The sequence below is a fragment of the Poecilia mexicana genome, unplaced genomic scaffold, assembly GCF_051168715.1.
Source record: "Poecilia mexicana isolate PSO_F unplaced genomic scaffold, ASM5116871v1 scaffold_12, whole genome shotgun sequence".
Classification (NCBI taxonomy): Eukaryota; Metazoa; Chordata; class Actinopteri; order Cyprinodontiformes; family Poeciliidae; genus Poecilia; species Poecilia mexicana.
The window spans coordinates 3,991,266-4,006,336 of NW_028263381.1; the positions used below are offsets into that span (position 1 = coordinate 3,991,266).

A 15,071-nucleotide genomic window follows, 5' to 3' on the forward strand; every position below is an offset into this window, starting at 1 on the left:
TCTCTGAGTTTTTACATCGTTTTCTTCTCGCGCCTCAGTGCACGCCAAAGTGTGGCCCCGGCTTCAAGCACCGCATCGCCCTGTGCAAGAGCAGCGACCTGACCAAAACCTTCCCGCCCACCACCTGCCTGAGCCACAACAAGCCTCCGGTCCGAATGCGCTGCAGCTCGGGGCGCTGCCCTCCTCCTCGCTGGATCCCTGGGGACTGGGGACAGGTACGGCTGGAGCGGGGTTCCTAGATTGACCCAATAATCCTTCTTTTAACAAAAAAAACAACTGTTTTTGGGCTGTGGTCTTTTCACAAAATCTGGCAGGTTTTTAGAAAGTGTTCAGAGGAAAATTCTTTCAAAATAGTCGACATCGTGTGACAGAAAAGCAGAAAGCTTTTAATAAGATTGTGTGTTGTCGCATTTATTTTGAAGCATCCAGAATCTGTTGAAGGTGGAATGTAGGAAATGATTGACGAGGGGCAAAATGACTTCCTTTAAACCTCCCACAATATAAAAACCTGGAAAGCAGAGAATCTTCACACGTGTTCGGTTTGATACAATTAAAACTTTTTTTGAAAACGTGTACAGTGGCAGTTTTTGACACGTGCTACGTGGGAAGTTGCCCAGGGTGGCATCAGAAAGGGGTGGAGAAGCCAAGAGCTGCAAAATGAAATATATCTTCTGTCAGGTGTCCCTGAAACAGGTTTGCTACTACTTTCTAAGTTTCCCTTAGTTGCTGTTGAGAACTGAAAGACTACATTACCTGCTTTCTGCTACAAAAAAAACAAAGCACAGATAATTATTGGCATTTTAATTGGTTGGAGTGCATCAGAAGGAGGGGCTTGCCCAGGGTTTCCTGCAAGAAACATAACTGCATTCATTTTTATATTTCAGGCTTACAAAGTTAGTCATATTGATTAACTGATTAATCACAGCGATGGAGTGCGATTAATCTGATACATTTTTTATAGACACTAAAGTCAGGTTAACTGGTTACTTTAAAAGTATAGAAAATTAATGTATGTCCCAGATATGCACATAATAAAATCTATAAAGGTTTGTCGTGTGTGAGAAAAAGCATAAATATGCAACTTAAGGTAAAACCTGTAAAACATAGCATGCTGTTTAATATGTTTAAGCAATGCTTGAATAGAAAACATGGTAGTTTTTGTATAATTTAGACCTGAATGTTGCACACTGAGCTCCTGTGACACGTATTTGTGTGTGTGTGTGTGTGTGTGTGTGTGTGTGTGTGTGTGTGTGTGTGTGTGTGTGTGTGTGTGCGCGTGTGCGCGCAGCGGTCTAAGCGTTCCAGCAGGCCTGTGTGTGATTGTTGGCAGTAATATCCTCCTGGCTGTTTGAAGTTTATCTCTGCCTCGGAGCAGGACTCTCTGTCACTTCCAGGAACACGGTTTGGACGGAGAGAGACAGAGGAGTAGCATTCTCGAGCTCACCCTGACATGACTGAGTGCGTCCTGAAAAAAAAAAAATCTGCTGAACACATTACAGCACAGCTGATTCACAGGGTTGAGAAGAGGCCAGAAAGTTGTGCGTCACACATCGCTGTATGTGCAAAAAAAAAAAAGTATGGCGCGATATTTTTTTGCAGGATTCATCTGTAATTTAAAGTGAAAGTGGTATTTTTAAACGCCGTGTTCGCCTTGTCATGATGTCATGATTCAGATGGGTTCGTTGCATCAGAGGCAGCAGTTTTTATCCCTGCATGGGCAGAAAAGAGAGGTTGAACGTCTGAGGCCAAAAGGTCAGGAGTTCAAGTCCCACATACGTTGCACCACTGACGCACGCCGTCTGTCAGGGCCAGCCATAATAAAGACGCTCTAATTGGGAAGGGATGACATGCGAGATCGCTGATCTGGCTCAGGGAGATTAAATCTTTGAAGGTGACAGGAAGAAGGATGTTGGCTTACGCTGCACAGCCGCAGCCAAACCTGCTTTGCAAATCTTTGCTGCTTCAGTTTTTGTGCTCACAGATAGTTCATTTTTATTTTTATTTAGCTTTTTTTTTTTAATTAAGGAGAAAGTGATTGAGATGAAAAATCTCTTTATTTTGCTGATTAAAACAAAGTACAGGTAAAATACACATCCACCTATATAGTCAGCATTATTTTAGTAAAGTAAGTTTGGTAAAAGGCCCAGATCATATAAAACATTTGATGAGATCACATCCTGATGTTTACAGAGGATGATTAGGGACGCAGCAAGAAAAATAAAAAAAGAAGAAATCTGACTTTTTTTTCTCAGGATTCTGACTTTAAATGTGCGAGAAAAAAAGTCAATTAATTTTTAAAATGCATTTAATGTTTTTAATTAATTCTGACTTTAATTTTGAAAAAAAAAGTCTGATTTTTTTAGTTTAAAGTCAGAATTTGGAAGAAAAAGTCAGAATTTTTTTCAATTAATTTTTTTTTATATTGATTCTGACTTTGATCTCAGAATGTTGACATTTTTCAACTTAATGTCCAAACAGAAAACATTTGTAGACGTAATGTAACCAAAAGCCTTTTTAAAAAAATCACTTTTTTATCATGCCATCTAAATAAAATGTAAACGCGTAGAGTCAGAAAACTCAACACCGATAGTTTTCGCTCACAGGTGTGCTGTTCGACCTCAGCTGCTTCATTGTAGGAAAATGTTGTTTACTGCAGTAAAGTCAAAGGTGAGCTGGCACCTCCTGTCTTTGTGTTTTATTAGCCTTTGTTTGCTTCTCCGTTTCTTTTGAGGACTTTAATGGGCCAAACATCAGTTTTTATTACAACTGGCACATTGACAAAGGTTAGTCCAAAAAAAAAAAAAAAAAAACCCACTTTGGGTCACATCCCACCAAAACATTCATTAGTTACCTCCAGAAGATCAGCGTCAGAGTCAGCTTGACCCGCATGCCGTCAGAGTTTGCTTGTTTTAATATAACATTTCATTTTCTGGGAATCAGTTCCCGATTAATAATATTTATTAGATACTTGTGTGTTGCTTTTCTGAATACAAGAAATTCTTTCCAGGGTGGAAAGATCTTACAACATGTAATTCTGAAACAAAGGTTACAAAAAATCATAAAGATGTGATTGTCCATTAGCGAGGGGCATCTCTTCACATTCATACACTCTTTTCTGTTTTTGGGTGGATGTCTAACAGCTTGTCTTGGTAAACTGGGAACCAAATTTGAACAGTTCCTGCAACCTGCCATCCTTTAGATTAAAGGAAACTGGTGGAGGTGTTCAGGTACCTCGCAAAAACCAGCAGAACTCCATCCGACCATAAACTGCAGCTTATGGAGTCTAGCTGTAAACCAGTGGTGTGAATCTTTAGACCCTCCAAAGATGCTCCTAATGACTTATCAACAATGTTCACTAAAACTAATCATTTAAAAACTAGTTTTACCATTTACATTTAGCAATATCTGCATAGAATAAAGTCAATGAAGTAGACCACAAACTACTTTATTTTCCCCACAAATATGGGATGTTCCATTTAAAGGAAACTATCCATTGTTTGTTTGTCATAGTTTAATATTTGTCTGTGTTCTAAAACCTAAACACAGAAAACTTTAGTCTAAAATTTTTCAAGCTTTAATTTGGTTTTGCGGCTCAACATACACTCACTAGGAGGAAAGGCAAAGATGGCTAATGGGTGGGAAAGGTTGTTGACCTCTGACCCAGACAGAAAAGAAGCTTAACAAGGAGGAAGACCTCAATCCAAAAGTGCCAAAATCCTTTATGGATAGAAATGTAGTGGAGTCAAAAATCATAAGTTCCCCAAAATAAATACTCAAGTAAGGATACTCAAAAATGTACTCTGTTACAGTCCACCACTGGACGATTGACACAACTCTTAGGGCTACATGCTAAGATCCTGGAACTCTTTACCATCATTGTTGATGATACTCTGTGATGACTCTGTTTCAGTGTTCAGCTCAGTGCGGCCTGGGTCAGCAGATGAGGACGGTCACCTGCCTGTCCTACACCGGACAGATGTCCAATGAGTGTCCAGATTCCCTCCGGCCCGCCACCATGCAGCAGTGTGAGAGCAAGTGCGACGCCATCCCAAACTCCAACAGCGACGGTAAGACCGCCAGGCGAGAGAGTCCGGCAACGGGCACACAGAAGAAGAATGAAAGCTTTCGGTCACCAAACGGCTCTCTGCCCAAACGCCGAGCAGAAAGGGTTATAAACCATCTCTGTCTTCAACTTCACAGTTCTGCTGTGACCCAAACACTCCTGGATGACACACACCTCTACACTTTGCCAGCTACATTAATCTTTCCAGTGATGCTGGCTCGTGGTCAAAGTGAAACAGCTCGAGCCTCCATATACACTTACACATGATGGATGGCGATTCGGATGCGTACAGAGGGGGCTTTCGATTAGACCGAATGGAAAACGTGAGCAGCCTTTACAGGCTGGCTAATGGGATTAGCTGTAGGCTAATTGTTCCTTTACGGAGAGCAGTGAGGCAACGTCTCGTTTCATTTGGCTCTGAGGAGGCAGGGGCCAAAGCCTAATAAGGGAAGACACTCTGATCGTGATAAGGCATTTAGAGCACTGCCTGTCTGGCATCCAGCAGGAGTTTTAAGTGTGTATGTGTGTGTGTTACCCAGAAATGGCAGTCAGCCCAGTTAGTGAGCGAGGCCAGGATCTGTCTCAGTCCTACTTTCTGTGTCCAAGTGTAGCTGCAGAGTTTTGTTCTGTTGAGGTCAGGGCTGCTCCACATAAACTAGCCATAGTTTAAGTGTTAAACCTGATAATTTCACTAAACTATGACCAATAGAAGGACATTCTCTAAGCCTAAGTACACCTGCAGCAATCAGGGTAAAAATACAGATAAAACATGTATCAAATTTATAGTTTAGTCTATTTCACAGGTTAATTCCACTGGTTGAATTCTTCCTGCAGCTTTCGTGGAATAACCTTTTTATGGTAGTTAGCAACCTTAGAGTGAAATTTCAGCATAAGCTGATCATAAGATAAAAAATAGAGATGCACCAATCAGAGATTTATAGCAAATCTCTGTGTTTGTAAGGTTTTGAGCAGCTGATGCCGAGACTAGCTCATCTTGAGTTATAGTTTTAGCTAATTATAATTACAAAAGAATATTGCTTACCTTTCCTGATCTGTAATTGTGTATGTTAGGAGCAGATGTGATGTTCCAACATGTAAGAGAGCTCTGGCTTCATAACTGTTTGAAATTAAACACAAAGCAACTTCACTACCATGTAGCACAGTTAGCATGGTTAGCCTAATGGGTGTCTCGTTGTACATTTCCAGTTCCAGAGTTGGGCAATTCTGCTCATTCGACAAAAACATTCCCAAGGGGGGTGTAGATGAATGACAAACATCTCTTTTTCTGGCCTAAAAAATGATAGGTACAAATAAACCCAAAGAACAATTATAGCAAATAGCAAATTATCACGTGCTGAAGTTTAGCTAGGCTACCTGTTGTAGCCTAAATGTGATGTCAACATGCCTCTGGAAAAATAAACACACTTTGTTCTTCATCTGGCTTCATGAAGAACATGAAGTCAGATGAAGTAACTTTGTTTGAGTCCTCTTCTTGCTGAACCAATTTCCAGAGCAGAGTATTGTTAGTGTGATATTGCAGGTATGCTGCATTTGCTTGGTAAAAAGGTCAAATTTTTGAGTTTTTAATCGGCTGGTCAAGCTGCATCTCATCCAGTTTCAGTCACCAGTCTATTTCTTTGCTAATCTCTGGATAAAAGACAGAGAACAACAAAATGACAGCCTAAATCTAACATGTGGGATAATGTTTTAATAACCAGCTGAAGTGGAAACAGAAGATTTTCCAATTATGTCTTGGCCAGTTCTGAAGTAAAGGGTTACTTCATATTCTTTAAAGTGAGGTTATTTGAAGTTATTATCAGTAATAACTTCACTAGCTGTATAACTTCACTAAAAAGGTTGAGGTTGTTGGATGTCATCACGGTGGTTTAAGCTAGCAAGCTATTCAGACATGCGCTGTCTGTTTTTGATGACTTTAGCGCTTTAATTCAACTGAAAATGAAAATGTTCAGATCAGTGGGATTCAACACTGTGTTTAGCAGTGTTAACTTCTCCGTTTTACAGAACACTGTTGCTGTGTTTGGTTCTCTTTTGTGTACGTCCAAAGGGCTAGCTAGTTAGCTTGAACTAGCTTCTGAGGATGTACTTGCTTCTCCAACAAGCTCATAGTGACACAGTTTCCCTTTAAGCTTCAACAGCCTTCTATGTACTGATATTTCACATCGTTGTCATACTGACTGAATTAAGTCAGCTGTATCTGAAAATCAAAAACACGTGTATGCTGTTAACTATTTAAAAGGCTTACATGCTGATGAAAGCTGTTCCCTCTCAATAACCAAACATTGTTCCTTTTTTTTCTCCACAGAATGCAAAGATGTAAACAAAGTTGCTTACTGCCCGCTGGTGCTGAAGTTCAAATTTTGCAGCCGAGGCTACTTCAGACAGATGTGCTGCAAGACCTGTCAGGGGCACTGACCCTGGCGCAAAAGCAACGCGTAGTGATAAAGAACGACATGGATACAAAGGCAAAGAAGATGGAGGGATAAAGCACTGAGCAGGAGGAAAAGTGAAAAGAAAATAGGAGGGATGATAAAACTCCTGTTCTCAAGTGTAGGAAGAAGAAGAAGAGACCAAAGCTGCAGCCCGAAGAAAGGCCTTCCCTGTTTGTCAGAGCCCTTCTTCCTGGTGGAAACCAAACCACTGCTTGGCCCATAGCGCTGAAAGAAACTCTTCTTTTTTTTGTATTTTTTGCTTCTGTGAAGTGGAATTTAGAAGATCAACTGTGGGATGATATTATTTTTATTATAATAATAATCAATGATATCATCGTGAGTCTTCCTGCATGTTTTGTTGTGGTGTAAATCCAAAGGGTTGGACGCATCGCTCGACACATGACGTACCCATGAGACGAACACAGAACGAGGGGAGCTGCTCCGATGGATTCCCGCCTTTGAGAAGGTGCTGGGTTGACGTTTGGCTTTGGTGCACTTTTTCCATGTAAATACTCCAACTTACAGCTCAGACATAGTGGAGAACCCGTGTGTACTGTATATTTATTGTACAACTCCAAACAGAGCGTCCTCGGATGTCTCTGTCAAACAGTAGCCTACTGCCATGGAAGGGAATGTAATGTGATTGAGTTTATAATCAATAACGTTGTGTGCTGGAATGGAATTATACTGTAACCCATGTTAGAATTGTGTATACTGTACGGATTTGTGTATTATAAATGATATTAATCTAAAACCAGAAGCTAACACATGGTTATAGGAGTATCCATTACTTCTCACCCAGACGGGTGCATCAGCGTCACTCAGTAGGGCAGAATTTCACATTAACCCCAGATAGACTGTCTGATGTTGCCTGGACCACATGAAACATTACCAACAAGAGGCCTTTACTCAACTTCTGAATCCCTCACTCAGCTCACGAGTGAGGGATTCATTTTGAGGACGCATTTGAAGCACCTTGTTCATTTGAGTAATGGTATGGATATTATTCTCTTACTCTACAAAGTGGTACAGTTTCTCAGTAAAAGCTGGGAGGAAATTGGGCAACATTTTTGTAAAAGGTCACATTATTCTTCCAATTGAGTCGTTAAAAACAGAATAAGAGAGAAAAAGCCAGATCTAGAGAAGGTTTTGCTTTGAAAATTAAATGCCAGCTTTGTTGCATCTTGCAGTTGTGGACATCAACACCTCTAGATCTCACTGAACAAAGAGGAATGTCAGATGTATCACTGATGCTCAGTTGGATGTGGCATCATCAAGAGTTCCTACTGTTACATTTGTTTGGACGGTGTGGGACCAGACGGTTCTGGGAACTACCCAGGGGTCACCGGTTAATGAAATTGTGGTTTGGGACGTTCTTGATGGTTCTGAAATAGGAGCATAAGAAGTTGAGTGAATGGCAGTGGTCCTCACATTTTGCAATGTCTTCCCAACATCACCGAACACTTTAAGGACTTTGGAGGTTATTGGAACTGGGGAGGTCTCTGTTGAGGAGCATTGGTTCAACTTTTTCTGAGTTTATTTTTGTTGTACTTCATTCCGGGGTAATCTTTGTAAACTCAACCCATTCCTGAATCTTTAGGGTGTTAGACCATTCGATGCATAGTGAATCCCTTTTGACCAGATCATATGCACCTCAATCTGAACTTAGTACCAAAAGATTCAGATAAGATGCAGCCACTCCAAATAATTTGCTGTGCAAATGCAGAAATAACAAGAAACCTCTTTCAAAAGTCTGAAAAACAGGTGAAGTCCTTGGCAAATTGGATAATTGTAGGTACAATAAAAAAGTTCATTAGATTTCGAGACTTCGTCAGCATCCAGTTGATTACTGGGGCTTGTCTTTTCGTGTTGTGGAATCCGAGCCTCCCTGTGTCTTGATGTGTCCAGCTGCATTGATCTTTAGCTAATATAACAATGTTAACCTTCAAATTAACAAAGATCAAAACCCATCGCAGCTGCTTTACTGGGGCACCACTCCATATTAGGTTCCAGTTTCCACAGTGAGATTTAGAGGTGATTGGCTCAGCCTAATTTTAATCTTTTTTAAGACCAAATATTACACAAAGTGAAAATTATCTCATAATGATGAGCCATTTTTCAACAAGGTTCTGTTAAAATATTAAAATTCCAGTTGCAGAGGAACTGCAACTGGAATTGCATGACTTTGTTTGGCATGAATTCACATTAGCAGACCCAGAGGCTAAAGCTAACACTGTCTGAGAGGGAACTGAAAGACTGGAGCGAATTTCTCCCTCCTTATATCAACTGTCTCAAAAAATGTCACAGAACTTCAGGTGAACATTTAAGCTCTTAATAATTTTCCATTTCACGGCTAGTTATTGGAAAGCTAACGTTTATCTAAGTGGGAAAATTAAGGAAGAGGTTGCGCACCACCAATAATCTTCCTGCGTGAAACACAGTTCCTCTTAAAGTAATCATATGATAAACATAAAGTGGTGTAAAAGGCAAGAATATTCACTAGGTTTCAGTGAACACCAATGATTTTTACTCAAACATCATTGTGTCGGCCCCTCTTAGCTTAGCTTAGGGTTAGCCTTCCAATACATCTGGTAAGATATAACAGAACTTAGCTTAAAAATGTATTGAACAATTGCTTTAAGTGACTCCCTCTTTTCCTCGTCTTTGTCAGAAAGAAAGAAAAATACATTTCCTTTTTTTTCTCAGTTTTTACTGGTGTTTTTTTTTTTTTTTTAAGCTTTTTCCTCTTTTCCTCCTTCTAGCCTCCAAGACTTAGAGCCTTCCCAGGCTTCTGGTGCTATCAACAGGTGCTTCCATTCAAACCCCTCTCCAGTGTGCTTAAAAGTTAAAGTTTGAGCCAAAAAAGACAAGTTGATATACTTGTTAATATCTCTGCTGGTAAATGCTGGTCATGTTTTATTTTTTCTGTTTTCTTTTTACTTGTTTATACCTCACACTGGGAACTTTTGCTGTTCAAAAAGGGTAACGCTGTTCGTCCAATTGACCAAAATGGACGCTTGCCCGGATGTAACAGATCTTCTCTATCCAAGTGACATTTCTGCCGGTTGTGAAAGGGAACTCCTCTGAAACGCTACGTGGCGGTACGGAGGGGACAAATCTGAGCGCCAACACAGGAAGTGCATGAAGACGTCTCTGAGGCTGTTAACGACGATATTCTGATTTTTGCTGCTGCTACTTTTTTCTAAAAAAAATATTTTTTTGGTAGCCACCTTCCATGTGACGATGTCGAACAGTTTTTTATTAGCCGCAGAAGCCTCAGCGAGGACGCTGAGAAGCATTTTCTGCACGGACTGACCCAGCTGTGGGGGAAAGCAGCCATCACAGACCGAAGATTTGAACTCAGTCTAGCTGGTACTCATTGCTGTGAACCTGGATGTCTGAATGTCACGTTGCTCGTGTCTGTACCTGAAATCGCGAGAGAAATGATAAGCGTCATGTGATTAATTGCATTTATTTTATATTCAGTATTAATGTTGGTAAACTGTTACTATTTTTTTTCTTTTCGGATGTTAATAATGTGCTAATTTATTGCTGTGTCTCACATGTACATTTATTTCACTGCATGCAAACTGAAATTAAGCATAGTGAAAAAAGTGCAGTGGCGCAGCTCTTCGCCATTTTTTAAAGGGTAGAAACAATAAAGAGCTTTTACAGAGGGGAATTTGTAAGTAGATTTTCATTATTTGCGGTGCCTCGCAAAAGTATTTACACCCCTTGATTTGTTTCACGTTTTGCCACGTTAAAGCCACAAACTTCATAAAAGGATTTTATGCAATAAATTATTACAAAATAGTATGACATTAACTGCGTTTACATAAAAAATGTGCGCAAAAGTTAGTTAATATTTGGCTAATGTCAAAAAATAAAATTTCGTAATTGTGCTATTTCCAGATAAGTATGAATAAGTTTGTTCAAGGCATAAGTCATTAAAAATAAGGCGGCGCCATCATCCTCCTACCACTTCCTGTCGTCTTAATCTTTTCCGCCACTAGTAACATGGCGTCACAAGAGTGTTCCCATTGCAGTTTTGAAAAATACCCGAAATTTGATGCGGCCAAAAACACACCTCAACCTAGCGCAAAAACTTTTTTATCCCAAAACATTTTTTCCAAATTGCAGTGTTTCCACTGAGCGAATACATTTTTGTAATTTCAATTTGTGCAATTATTTTTGTAGATGGAAACGCAGCTATTGTGAAATGGTAGGAAAAAGTCAGTTTTTGTTGTAGCACCAGCTGTATGTTTAGGGTTGGTGTGGTGAATCGCCAGGCCTGGTCTAAACTGTTTTGCTGCAGCTTACAGATTATCTTCAAGAATAGCCCTTCAACAACACAAAATATTACCAAGTACATTTTGTTCTAGTTTCTAGTGCAAATATCTTAGCACACTTGAAAGATTATATTATAAATGAAACAATCTGTCAATGGAACAAGTAATTTTTTCGTTAACATTAAGGAATTATTGACTTCTAGGGGCTGTAGTGTGTTTTCCAGCCACACAGTGCTATTTTATAGCACAACTGAGTAACTGTATTAACTTCAGTTGTTATAAAAATGCTGTAAGTTAAATTTCTTTTAATGCCTTGAAATTGGGCCTCTGCCTCTTTAAGAACTCATGCTCTTTCTGAAACTCCTCCTTCAGGAAATCATCACAACATGGCTCCTCTATTAACCCTTTAACAACATTTTTACCGGCATTTCACTGAGAAGTAGCACCTATAATGAGCTCAGGTGTTTGCTAATTGCTGCTGGCTAGTCTGAAGGAGCTCAGTGGATGAGGGTTGCTCTGTGAGGCGGACGCTTGGAAACTGTAGCTCAGAGGAGCTTCATCCTTGAAGGCGAAGCTTGGTCTCCCGAGGCATTTTGCACAGCTGAAATTAAAGGATTTCTCAGACATGCATGAAAAAATCAAAGCAAGACTCCAAATATGTTTTTGATGAAGGAATAATAAAATATGATGTAAAGCTTAAAAAAGTTGACTTTACATAAGGACACAGATTTAGTGCTGTGAACTCAACTAAACTAAATATTGACCTGAAGGGGAGGAATGATGCTCGCCCGTAGACTAATCTACATGCCAAACATGTAGATAAAGTACTATCATGTACTTTGTCTTGTCATTTTTATTTCATTGGCAACATAAGTTTTCCATCCAAAAATCCAACTCAAATTGACAACTTGATTTATGAAAGTGTGAAACATTGAAGGGGGGATAAATACTTTTCATAGGCCTTGTACTGTCGTTCAAGCATTTGCAGACTAGATAAGAACTGTTGGCATCTCTTTGGTTTCAGAGAGTGATAAACTCTTGTTCATTCATTCGGCTCTTGGAAAGCACCCACAGCTTGAGAACAACTGCTGGCATGATGTCAGCAAATGTGTTACCAAAGCTGAAGAGATCCGTTTACACGCCGACTCGGGTTGTGGTGTTCAAACAGGGGAAGCACCCATAATTCTTACCTTTCTTAATCCAATATTTCGGTCTCATCAACTTCTGAGACTCGACAGAACAAACGTGGACCACCGGGAGAAGCGTCAAATGCCTCCCCCGAACCGTCTCAGCCATTGTTCCTGCTTCGCCCCAGCCTGAAAGGGCTCCGTCTTCGGAAGCTGTAGGGTTTCCACTCTCCTTGGTAATTAAGTCCAAATAAACAGCCACTAAGCCCAGTCGGCTGGGAAATGCCGCCGTCTCCGTCTAATCCGCGGTGTCCGATTACAGAAAGAGAATGTTGGCCTGTTTTGGCTTAGCAGAAGCGGTTGAGAGTAGGGCTAGCTTCTGTGGGGCTCTGGGATTACATTAGCTCTAACCTGCAGAGCTCAGGGAAACACAAAGAGACAGAGAGATCCTGGGCTGGTCAGAAGTCTTCCTACACTCATTTATGACATGAATATATTATTTCAGAGATTTAATGATTTATTTGAACTTTGCCCTACTACTGGACTCATCGAACACAAACTTTAAAGGGGCGGGATCATGAATAATAGACCTTTATAGAGCTTTAAATTATGTTACTTCCTCATCCAAAACACACCTGGAGTGTTGCCTTGATTTGTTCATACATGTTTGAGAAATCCTTTAAACTCCCATGGCAACCATTCAGCTGAGAAAAACACATAGATGGATATAGCTCCGCCTTTGACAACACAGCTCCTCCTCAGAGCTGAAGTTCCCAAGCTTCCAAGCTTGCGCCTCATTCAGCCCCTTCAGACTAGCCAACAGCAATTAGCAAACGTGTTGGAACTGCACACATCCTAATTATAGGAGCTACTTCTCAGTGAAATGCAGGAAGAAACATTGTTAGATGGTTAATAGAGGAAGATGGTTAATAGAGGAGCCATGTTGTGATGACTTCCTGAAGGCGGAGTTTCAGAATGAGCAGGAATTTTTAAAGAGACAGAGGCCCAATTTCAAGGCGTTAAATTACAAAGTCAAATTTCTTTTAATTTATATTTGATAAAGCATTTTTATAACAACAGAAGTTAACATAGCTAATGATGGTGCTATAAAATGGCACTATGTGCTTTGAAAATACATAATACTACCCCGTAAAATAGTCGGGTGCAAGTCCAAGGGAGTGCTCCTTCAAATAGTCTGGAAATGGACTAGCAAATCCTTCTCAGATTAATGGATAACAGTTTCTTTTCAGAGTAATTGCTGATGTCTTCCTTCTTGGCATTGTGTAAACACACACATCTGGACTCTCCAGACCAGCAAACCACTAAAACCCGAGCTGGTCACACAGCTGCTAATGATCAACTGCATTTGATTAGCAACCCGTGGTATACTTAGCCTCCCAAATCCTTCGGAATCAGCAAGAGTTGAAGTAGTTTTCTGATGAGTGTGTTGACAGTTTCGAAAACATTTTTTTTTTTCCATTAGTCTCCTTTACTGGTACAAAACGTGTCTCCAACTGGACAAATGTCACAGTGACTGCTAGCGAATCTGCGTGTGGAGACATGGTGTTCACAGCCTGTTTATGATAAGAGGTGTGCAGAGGACGGGGAACAGATTTCTGCTCTTCTCTGTGATTCTGCACTTCAAATGGAAACCTCTGAGATTAAGAGAAGCCACTGCATTTTGCTTATCAGCCATGAAATACCTCGGGAGCTAAACTACAAAGCAAAGCCACGCAGATACGGTGATAGCACCAGGTCTGATTACTCAAGCTATGCTGAAAGTCCTTCAAAGAGAGTTAATGTGTCCTTTTAAAGCGCTTTATCCCACAGAGCTGTGGTATTGCTCTCCGATTGGATCCTGCGTTTCTGTTGACCATAAAATTGAGCAAATTCAAATTATGAAAATAAATTTGCTCATCGGGAAAAAAGGCCAAGTTCGAAAAATCTCCCATCCAAAGCATGAAGTCCAGCTGTTTTTCCATTACAAATGTGCACAAATCTTTGTATATATTCTGATAATGTCAAAAAACAGAAGTGAAATGAAAATCACACCTGTTCACATGTGCATAATGAGTGTGAGAGTCATGACCGAATTAATGACTTATCTCGTGAACAATATTTTTTCACGTGTGAATTTCATTTCGCTTCTTACTCAGTGGAAACGCTGTAATTGCAAAATTGGTGTTTTTTCCCCCACATCAGCAGAACATAGACAAAGATTTAGACATTTGAAGCGGATACAGAGCTACTGTAACTCTGCACTCAACAGTTTACATGATCCGTTAGTAGCTTGACGATTAGCATAACCTCGGATGACACGGAGTGGTACACTCTCCACGTGCTGAGTGACTGAAGCGGTACAAACACTCTCCCATCCGAACCTGGCCCTGCAGAACAAACAGTCCCAGATGGTGTGGCTGGAGATAGTGCATTCACAGACCCAAGGGGGGATGAAGAGGTGGGGGATGAAGAGTGGGGGTTTGGGGGGTATGACAGGCAGGAATGTTGGCCTGGGATGGGAAGGTCACGGCTCCAGCACCTGCTATCAACAGGCCTCTGTCGTGTTAATCCTTACTGCTCTTTCCCACAGCTGAGGCTCAGAATGAGCTGTTCGCAATCAAGGCCCTGAAAAAAAGAAAGAAAGAAAGAAAAAACAACCTCAACAATGTAACCAGGAGGATGTGCGAAGAGAAGCTTCAACTATGCCTTTTCTCCCGCCACGGCTTGAATAATCTGCAAAGTATCACCCAATCTGAAAACTGAACTTTTTTTTTCTTTCCAACAAGCTATCCTGAACATCCACTCAAAAAATTTTTGAATTTTAACTTATAAAAGAAAATTTTATTTATAAAATTAAAGAATGGCCCAGTCAAAGTCCAAACCTAAAACCAATCGAGAATCTGTAGCAACCCCTAAAAATTAGCATGGCTGTTGCCTCCCTACGCAGTTCCTCTGTATTCTCGCCTCCCTAACTGATCCATCTTAGTTTCCTCCCTTTGACTTTGATTAATTCAATAGACTTTCTACTGGGCCAATCAGCAAACAGAAGACGTGAACGACGACGTTGATTTTCTGTGGATTTTCTTTTCAGAACTGTAGTCTGCCTGTCGTTTTATCAATAGCAGCAGAGAAAGTTAATGAA

The 15,071-nt window shown here is 40.4% G+C and overlaps 1 protein-coding gene across 1 annotated transcript in view; it reads left to right on the plus strand.

Moving 5' to 3' along the window:
- The window catches only part of adamts6 (ADAM metallopeptidase with thrombospondin type 1 motif, 6), a 75,938-nt gene extending 65,748 nt beyond the window's left edge, over positions 1-10,190 (plus strand). Inside the window, exons 23-25 of the mRNA XM_015002117.2 lie at positions 39-215; positions 3,911-4,067; positions 6,387-10,190. Coding sequence (XP_014857603.2) covers positions 39-215; positions 3,911-4,067; positions 6,387-6,496 — 444 coding nt within the window. The 3' untranslated portion in view covers positions 6,497-10,190. The remainder of the gene's footprint in view (positions 1-38; positions 216-3,910; positions 4,068-6,386) is intronic.
- The last annotated feature ends 4,881 nt before the right edge of the window (positions 10,191-15,071 follow it).